General features: G+C 43.7%; 1 protein-coding gene across 1 annotated transcript; it reads right to left on the reverse strand.

Annotated features, from left to right (window-relative positions):
• Window positions 1-408: 408 nt before the first annotated feature.
• On the reverse strand, window positions 409-9,409 carry ECHDC3 (enoyl-CoA hydratase domain containing 3). The gene is made up of 5 exons (XM_074169030.1): window positions 9,238-9,409; window positions 9,000-9,121; window positions 6,677-6,774; window positions 3,261-3,461; window positions 409-891 (listed from the first exon to the last, which is right to left on the reverse strand). The coding sequence occupies exons 1-5, from the start codon at window positions 9,366-9,368 to the stop codon at window positions 562-564; spliced, it is 882 nt and encodes a 293-aa protein (XP_074025131.1). The 5' UTR covers window positions 9,369-9,409; the 3' UTR covers window positions 409-561.
• Window positions 9,410-10,311: the final 902 nt, after the last annotated feature.

Raw genomic sequence — 10,311 nt, forward strand, 5'->3', positions numbered from 1 at the left:
GCTGGGACAAGTGCTTGAACGGATGGTGGAAACCAGGATTTGCTGAGGGAGACAAACTAATAATACATACAGTTCATAAGCAGATATATTCATAAGGAGCAATGGACTACTCTGATAGGCTTTTGCCTGTAACATATGAACAGTATTGGAATCCATTATGATATGTTCTATCATCATCTCCGGTGTGTATCCCAGCCCTCTAATTCTCTATTAATAGCAACAAATGGAAATTGTTATCCAGAACTAGGGGCACAGGCACTGAACAGGGTTATATGAGTTCTTTCCCAGTCCCTGTAATTCCCCAAGTAACTCGGGACATATTAAACAGATTTTTGCAGCAGAGTTCCTTCTAAAACCATAGATTAAATTAATTGCTGAAAAAAAAAAAAACATTTGGTTTGATTTTTTGTAACATTTATTATATGCTTAGAATAAATTTATTGTGGCTTTGGCATATGTAAGAAGAGAAATTCAACTTTTGGTAAGAACAAAAATATAGTTCCCAAAGGCAACTACGTGGAGAATCATAAAGCACAGCTAAGGTTAGCTTAGAAACAGGATTCATTTCTTCTTATCCTGAGAGTGTGACCAGACAGGCTTACGTTTCTGAATAAAGGCTTCAATACCCTCCTGCCCATCTCTCAAAGTCAAATTGTCTGTCATGACCTGAGTAGTCATTTTGTAAGCAGTATCGAGGTCCTGTGTCATCTGTCTGTAAAAGGTGGCTTTCCCCAGTGCCAGGACGGATTTGCTGCTTTCGCAGATCTTTTGAGAGATTTTCATGGTCTCTTCTTCCAGCTTGTCTTCTGGTACCACCTTGCTGACGAGCCCATGCATTAATGCTTCTCGGGCAGAAAGAGGTTCACCCGTGAAAAGCATCTCTAATGCCACCTGAACAAGAAAAAATATTGTATTAAGTAATTTTAAGTGCCTTATTGCTTTGGTTTGTTTGGGGAATTTCAGCTTCTTCCTTCAAGTACAAGCTACTCTTTTGAAAAACGTCAGATTTAAATCTTTTGGCCTCTTAAACTGCCAAGGAAGTTAAGAGGTTTCAGCAAAGAGAAGGACTGGGTTTAAAGCTGGCCTTATTGCAAACCTTCCCACTGACTGCGGCTGTCCTAGGCTGACACCTCTGGGTTTCTTCTCAACAGCCCAGAATCTCTAGCGATTGCAGTAGGAGTTACGAGAGATGTGGATGGTCCACAATCATAGAATCATAGAATCATCTCGGCCAGAAGGGACCTTCAAAGGTCATCTAGTCTTACCCCCCCCGCAGTCAGCAGGGACACCCCCAACTAGACCAGGTTGCCCAGGGCCTCGTCGAGCCTCACCTTGAATGTCTCCAGGGAAGGGGCCTCAACCACCTCCCTTGGCAACCTATTCCAGTGCTCCACCACCCTCATGGTAAAGAACTTATTCCTAATGTCTAATGTAAATCTGCTTTTTTCCAGTTTAAAGCCATTACCCCTTGTTCTGTCATTGCCGGCCTTTGTAAACAGACTCTCCCCAGCCTTCCTGTAGGCCCCCTTCAGGTACTGGAAGGTTGCTATGAGGTCTCCCCGGAGCCTTCTCTTCTCCAGGCTGAACAACCCCAGCTCCCTCAGCTTGTCCTCATAGCAGAGGTGCTCCAACCCCCTGATCATTTTCGTGGCCCTCCTCTGGACCCTCTCTATCAGGTCCATGTCCTTCTTATATTGAGGGTTGTACACCTGCACACAGTACTCCAGGTGAGGTCTCACCAGAGCAGTGTAAAGTGGCAGAATCACCTCTCTGGATCTGCTGGCAACACATCTCTTGATGCAGCCCAGGATGCGATTGGCCTTCTGGGCTGCAAGTGCACGTTCCCTGCTCATGTCCAGCTCTTCATCCATCAGCACCCCCAAGTCCCTTTCCTCAGGGCTGCTTTCTAATACCTCATCCCCCAGTCTGTATTTATACTGAGGATTGTTCCGGCCCAGGCGCAGAACTGCACTTGCTCTTGTTGAACCTCATGAGGTTTACTTCAGCCCACCTCTCCAGCCTGTCCAGGTCAAATGTCAAATGACTGAATTTGGTATTTTAAGCCAGGCATATAGAGATAAATACTTACTGTGTCAATGTGTAGTTTTTGAAAATACCTGCCTTAGTTTAAGGTTGGTGTTTTTAAATATGTCCTTCTTATAGCCACATCTATTTCAGTCTCTTGCCGCTTCCAGTATCTTGTACTTGAGGTTTCAGATTAAAAAGTCCCCCAAATACTCAGTGACTATTCAATGTTAAATATCAGTAAGAATTTTTTTCCCTGACTCCTGATACAATTGACTGATGCCCTGAGTCATACCAGCTGATTATCCTCATTAGTATCTTTGCTCTGGCAGATACAAACAATGGCAACTTTTCATTTGATAAAAAGTAAGATCAGTAATCCTGAGATCTGTAGGGAATGTTCTTGCTACTTCGAAAAGTGGCACAAAGAAAAGTATATCCCACACATTTTGAAAAGGTAACCATAAAACCCAGATACTAATTGAGAAACAGCTAGAACTGTACGCTATAGCACACTTCAAAAAACCCCAACACCACAGACAGACTATATTGGAACAGGATGGCCTTACAGATGGGAAATTTAAAATTGCAGCTTCTATCCAACAACTGGACTTGCGCAGTTAAGTCCCTGCGTCTCAGCAGAGCCCTGCTGGGCTTGCAGAGTCTGTCCACATCAATCCAACTAGATCAGAACTTAAAATTTCTTTTCTCAGTTACGGAAGCTTTACAGATTTACTATTGTTTATGTAGTGAGGGACAGGTAGTCACAATCAGTAGGAAATAAAGCAGGAAGAAAGTATAGGAGGGTTTTAGATGCTATTTAAAGCATCTTGATCTACACTCAGGCAGATCATGCTGGCAGTGAAATGTCACTGCCTGGCAAGAGTTGATACCTTGGTGGGATTGATATCCTGAACTTGCAGGGGTTTCCTCACCAGGGGAGAACATCATTGTCTAAAGCACAGACCTGTCTGTTGGAAAGGAGAGGGACTGCTGAGCTGGTGTGCTGCTCTTATGAGTTCATGCTGGTTGGAATCGCATCAGTAGGAAGCTGCTTTCCCTAAACAGAGTTCGTCCCTTTATTATTTTGCCCAGTCCAAAGAATTATGAAGACGTCTTTTGCAACAAAGTATTTTGAGTGCAGGAAAATAAAGTTTAGGCAATGGAACTAAAACTCCAACCATGGGAACCACCTTCTTGCAAAATGACAAAGAGCATCTGGGAAGGAAGCCTACCTTTCTTGGAAGAGATCTGCCCAAGGCCACAGCTGGTGTGGAGCAAAACAGTCCGATGTTTACTCCAGGAGTAGCAAATTGAGATTTCTCACTTGCCACTGCAATGTCACAGCTTGCCACAAGCTGACAGCCTGCTGCTGTAGCCAAGCCGTTGACTTTGGCAATCACTGGTACAGGAAGTTTCTGGATTAAAGTCATAACCTGCACACATAAAAGAAAGTGGTCAGTTAGTCCCTGAAATTTAAGCAGTGGCTGTTCTAAAGCTTGCAATCGCTTCACACACCTGGTGTGTGCGTTTTTTATCTTTACTAACTGGAATTTAGTAAAAGAAGCAAACTCTCTGCAAAGCTGGTTTAAATGCACAAGACCACTGCTGTTCCTGTAGCTGCTCAGTTGTGTTGAAGTAGCATGAGCTGGTCCTGCTAACGCCGGCGGAAATGGAAAACACAAGAATGAAAGGCACAAACACTCGTTATCAGATCTGCAAGGAGCCTGGGTGCCTCTGCACTGCAGGTCTAGTGTTCCTGGCTGTGGGAAGCTGGGAAGACACACCATCCCCACCTTCATTTGCCCCATAAAGGAAAACTGACTTAATAAAAGTCTCTGTCCCAAGAAATTAAACCAGCCTTTTGCTGGTTTGGGTGAGATCAACCCAGGCTCAAGATCATGCAGAATGATCTTGAGCCTGGGTTGATCCTCACCCAAACACAATCACTGGATGTCTCTCTAGGCTTACTCTGCATTCCAGGGAGAGACTTACCTGCCAGGAAAGAGTTTTTCCTGCTTGCATTACACATAAGGTGGGAAAGCACACTTATTCTCTCAGATAATTCTTGAAGGTTGGACATCCAGCTTCAAAGAGCTGAAGTTAAGAAAGATGAACTTGTCTTAACTTTTCTAACTCAGGGTTTCCTTCCATACAGTGGAAATCAACGAGTTCACCTAATTTTAGTGCCTGAAGATAGAAAATGCTAGTAAAATTATTACAGTCATTATCTGACTTAAAAAAAAAATCTCATTAGCACAATGTAGCAAGATAGCAAATGTTCATTTGCTGCTTCAATTTCTCCAGTAGATGAAGTCTAGCAAATTTTACCTTGCTTACGTAAAATTACCTACATTCAGTTTTGAATTTGATCAGTCTTTGTCTCCGTTCTTCTATGTTTGTTTAAAAACGATTTTTCAGTGGATCTTAAGAAGCAAACCACCAAAAGGGTAACAATATGTACATGTGTGCAGACACGCAACTCTAGAGTACTCTTGTGGTTATAAAAATTCAAAGTCAACTGCTTCTCCAAAGAAAACCCCAGCCTGGTACCTATGGTTTTGTATTTGAAAAGCCTCTGGAGAAGTGATATTCTCAGGTGTCTCAAACTTGTACATGGAGAGTACTTAGTTCTTGGATACTGTGTTATATAGTATTGCTAACACTTTTCTATGCAGGGGGAACCAGAGGTGCAGCAGCTGAGATGATCTGTTTAAGATCACCAGTCATAGACAGAGGTAGAAGCCAAGGTTCCCATAAACCAGTCCAGTGCTCTGGAACCCCTAGTCCCCAATGCTGTAGGCATGTCATTTAGGGTGGGATCCATTCTAATTAAGTATTGAAATTTAGGAAGCCACGATCCCATTTTGGAAGCCCTCAAAATTACCTTTCTCTCTCTATTAACCAAAAAACAGCAAAAATCAATTATTCTACCAGACAACTAAAAGTTAATCTTAGTTAGGATCCTGAATAAAGCCTAAATTAATTTCTCTATTTCTGTTTGCCTGTAAAGTGCCATTATTATTTAACAGTAAGACCTTCTTCCTCCATGGGAATAATAGTAGTGATTTATGAGAAACTTAAACCCTTTTAGGATACCCAGGTAGAGAGTTTAAAGCACTTATCACTACCATCAACATCAGAAAAGGGATCACTTCAAGTGTCATTTCATCTCCTATTGTCATTTCATCTCTTATATTTAATTTCTTCCTGAACTTGCGTTGCCAGTTTCACAGAAGCATTGGGGTTGGCAGTGACTTCTAGAGATCATCGAGTCCAACCACCCCACCACTCAAGCAGGCTTGGGTGGAGCACGACTGTGTCCAGTCGGGTTTTGAATATCTCCCTATCTCTGAATTTCATGGTCTCAGAAATATTCTTCTGAAATTGGTATACAATTTTTTATTTGTAATAATTTGTAATATACTAAACATACTACACAGTAGGGCACCATTCACACAAAGAAAGCTAGGCTCGTTTTTAACTCTAAACACTGACATTCTGTTATTTTTTGCTATTTCTCTTTATTAATCAAAGTTAAGCTTGCTATACTGTTCATTAATCCTGAATATAGCCATAATGCTAGATATAGATACAGGACAATTTAAATTCTTCCAGTTCTTAAAGCGAGAAATTTACCAGCTCTTGATTTCACACTATATGGAATAAGTTGCATATTTTTTTCTGTCTGATCTTTCCTAATCTGTGACCCAGAAGCTGCATGGTTCAGTTTTCCACTGACAACATACTGGTATTCTGCCCTGCAATGGCAAAATTAATATTAAACTGTTAGCTGCTGAACTCTTGGACCTTGGCTCCTTTCTGATGAAGCCCGTCATTCAGTCCTATTTGTGCTTACTTCTCTGTGATCAGCACACCAAGATGAAATCCAGGCAAAGCTGCCAGGATCATTGCTTCATGTTACACTGAAGGCCCTTCAGCGGTAACTTTCACGCATGGCTTTTACAGCATTTGTTAAGTATGGGCTTGACAATATGCAGAGATATCACTATTACTGGAGAAACTAGAACAAAAGGTTTCAAATTACTTTCTGTGGTCACACTAAGCAGGATTAGGGTTCAAATTCTAGTGCCGTTACAATCAAAGGGGGGTTTTGCTATTCTCTTCAAAGGCTCCAGGATTCATGTTTACTTCCCAACCTCCAGGTCTGTGCCTTTGTTACAAGAACCTGTATAATCTGCTGACTGGACAGCCAGCGAGGCAGACCTTACTTTTACACTGTCTACTTGATGTTTAAGCTGGTCTTGAGTTATTAGCTACGTGCTGGGAAAGAATATTTGACCACAGGTGATTTGAAGGTGGTTATCCTTAGATTTCTGGGAAAGACATTGCCCAATACTCAGCTGCAAGGAAGAGTTGGCTAAACCAAGGAACAGGCCATGACTGTATCCACTGTAGGAGACGTGCACATTGGCATTCTAGCCCTTTCACTTGCATGTAGAGAAATCCAGGGAAAATATAATTTCACCAGAATCAGGTATTAAAAAGGCAGACCAGCAAAAAGCAAGGAATCTGGAGCAACAGCCTGTGCTTTAGCTGGCAGGTGAGCAATGCTGTCCCTCCTTAAACCAATATCTTTGTTGCTCTTAATACCAGGCAAAAGGGGTGGCACTTAAGAAGAACTGCTTACCTCTGCACATATTTCAAATACTTGGGAATGGTGCTTCACATCATCTTCACTTGACAGTTCTTTTAAATCATGGCCAGAACAAAATACAGGTCCTTCAGCTGCAAAGAATTTCAGGAAAAGCCAGTTTGAGTTAATGAAGAAACCAGGGGCAGCAGCGTATCAGTGCTAAAGGTACCTCAATGAGATGTCAATGGTCAAAAAGGAGCCTGGGGAGGGAGTTTTACACAGAGTTCCCAAACATTGCCCTCTGGGTTTTGTAACAACTTTACATTGCCACAAGGCAACATTTAACCACAGGAACACCCATAAACATTTTTAAAGGGCTATATTTTACTTCCATTCCAAGTTAACTCAGTTAAAAACAACCTCTGAGCCCAGTTTCTTGTAAGGATACTGTTCTAAACAGCTCCTGGGTACAATGCAAACTAGTCCGCTGCAGCAAGGATGGAGCGCTCTGCTCTCAAACTAATACATACAATTAGTTCCTATTTATTGTATCCAGCATTAATGATTAACTTTTGCTAAATAAACATCAAGATTTTTGTGTCATGGCGCTCAAAGCCACAATAGAAAGAAAAAGAAAAAAAAAGAAAACAGGTTGTTCTGTGAGAGGAAAACCAGAAGGGTTGTTGGGGCATCTTTTCCTTCACTGCTAAAACTGTCATCTAGAGAATCCCAAAAAGCATGTCCAGGGTTTGGGCAGGAAAAGAGCAGGTTTCTGCAGACCTAAGTTTTGGATTTTCTTCTCTCCAGTCACAGCTAAGGTCAAAACACCCTTTACAGGTATACTATCTTTACAACAGCTTTCCTTTGTCATGAGGGTATCTGCTGTAAGAATAAACCAATGTGATGCTTCTGAATCATTCAGAACTTCTCAGATATTTGTACGGAGGTGACATTTCCAGCTACAACTACACAGACACAACCTTAGCTATGCATTTGTTTCTTATGGACCAGATTATTCTGGCACAGTCTATCCAGAAATAAATACCTGGAAATTAATTGCATCTGTATTTGTGCCTCATTGAAGAAGAATCCATTGCGAAGTTTGTGTTAAAGACTCAAAGCATTCCCTGGGAAGTCTTTTATTTGCTTGAGATTTATTCCTTTGCATTCCATTCAGCAAGGGAATTGGAAATCAAGAGGAACATGCAATTTCTTTTTAAATTAAAACAAAAACCCAAATGAAATCGTGTTTGCAAACTCCCAGACTGCTGTACTCCCAAAGAAGAACCTGAAGTGCTTCAAAAAATTTGTAACTGCTGTTTGAAATGTTGAATATATATATTTAAACTCACCCCTGTGAAGTTTGCTTACTTCCGCTCCTATGTGTGTGTGAACTAACACACGGCGTTTTCTTCTACGTACAGGGAACAGCAGCATCCTAAAGTAACAAACCTATTTCTCCGAGATGTTTGGAAGGGGGACAGTGGAAGATTATCTTAAAATAGCAGAGGAAAAAAAGATGGCTTAAGAACAGCTCAAGTTTTATTATCTTTAAGAACTCTGCAGGTTAATACCTAAATGGAAGAAAACTGCCACAGACTCTGATAGAGAATGCTTTACATCCTCAGGTCACGGGTGACTGCAGAATCGCTATGATGGTCTCTCCTTCATCAGAGAGTTTTAAAAACACTTTTGACAAAGCAGTGGCAAAGATACTGAGGCTGATCCTGGCTTAGAGCAGGGGAACAGAGCGCAGGATTTGAAGAAACCCTGTGAGCCCTGTTCGCTACGTTCTAAACCTGCCACCGAAGGCAACAAGCGTCACACCAGCTCAGCCCGTTCCTGTATGAAAACCTGCACCTGGGAATGTTATTCCTTTAGTTTGGTAACCATTAGAGCCTGGCTTTTGCCCTGCTTATTCTTTACATAAAGTTTTTAAACCAATTATTTTATCTACTGATTGTTTTTACAGAAGGACAAAGCTCACCGCCTCTGTAAACACTCTGCGTAACCCGCCTGCAACACCGACATTTCAAAACACTCTTGTTTCTACAGTGTTTCTTCTTAACACATGTTAACTATCAAGAAAAATATAACAAAACCCAAGGCAGTTGTTAATGCCGTGTTCAAGGATGAGGAATTAAGTACAAGAGAGTGGAAACTGGGGTGACTATAAAAGGGCAGCATATAAAAGAGAGCCCGGGGGTGGCGGGTGAAGGCACCGGGAGGATCCCCTGCGTGATCCTGGCCACTACAGGCAATCTCGTCACATTTTCCGTAATTCTGGGAGGGATTTGGGGTTAAACTCCGTATTATCCCCTTTCTGCTCCTTCACCCCCTCCGCCTTCCCTTCCGTCGGCCTTAAATGACGAAGTACCTGAAATGATGATAACTCGGAGCTCTTTGCTCTTGACGTCGTGCAGCAGGTCCTCCCTGAGGGACTGCAGCATGGCGAGGGACAGGGCGTTTCTCTTGCTCGGGTTGTTCAAGAGGATGTTTCTGTAGAAGCCGTGAAAGACAAAGAGAGTGTGTATAAAGTAATAATAAACGCATTCACAGCCCCCAGGGACGGTCCCGCAGCGCTGCCTCCCCTCTCCCCCCCGCCGCCGCCTCACCGGACGCCCTCCGCCTGCCGCCGGACCGTCAGCTTCTCCGGCGGGGAAGGCCGCCCGCTCTCCGCCGCCGCCGCCTTGCTGAAGGCGGCGACCAGGGGCCTCCTCAGCCGCCACAGCCCTGCGGCAGCCATGGCTGCCCGGTAAGCGCGGAGGGCGGCTCGCTACCGACCTCTAGGCCGGCGGCCTCCCGGGGGCCGGGGCCGGGGCCTGTGGCGGGCTCGGGGCGGTGCTCTCCTCAGCACGGCCCGCCTCGGCTCCCGCGGCGGTGAGTGCTGCCAGGGGACAGCATCAAACCTTACCGACCGTCCCTCGCCCACCTGATTTCCCTAGATCAGATATCAGGAAGAAATTCTTTCCTGTGAGGGTGGTGAGGCACTGGAACAGGTTGCCCAGAGAAGCTGTGGCTGCCCCATCCCTGGAGGTGTTCAAGGCCAGGCTGGATGGGGCTTTGATCAACCTGCTCTAGTGGGAGGTGTCCCTGCCCGTGGCAGGGGGGGTTGGAACTAGGTGATCTTTAAGGTCCCTTCCAACTCTAACCATTCCCAACATGTTGGCTGTAGAACCAAGGAGACCTCCTGGGACCTCCTCCTGTGGAGGACCTGGGTGGGAAGGTGGCATTCATTAATGAGTATCTTGGGGATGCTGGAGGGGTGTGAAAAATGTTGACTTTTGCTATAGTTTCTTTAGATTCCACTGAGCATGTGCATCTAGGACCATGGGATAGAGATTAGGACTGTGCTGAGAAAACTTGCTAGTGACAATAAGTTGGGATGTACCATCAACAGAATGACTCCCACGGCTGATGACCTCCCATTATCATAGAATCGTAGAATGGTTAGAGTTGGAAGGGACCTTAAAGATCATCGAGTTCCAACCCCACCTCTGAGAGTAACTGGCATGGGATGAAATTCAGTATTGCAGGGTTTGGGTTCATATACTTGGGAACTAATAAGATCATCATTTATTCAGTGGGAGTTCATAATTTTGGAAATGGTTGCGGAGAAGACCTTGCGTATCTTGATTGGTTCCACAGAGTCAGTCTGTAGTCTGTATGATGTGTCCAAGAAACTGAAA

Source organism: Numenius arquata, chromosome 2, assembly GCF_964106895.1.
Source record: "Numenius arquata chromosome 2, bNumArq3.hap1.1, whole genome shotgun sequence".
NCBI lineage: Eukaryota > Metazoa > Chordata > Aves > Charadriiformes > Scolopacidae > Numenius > Numenius arquata.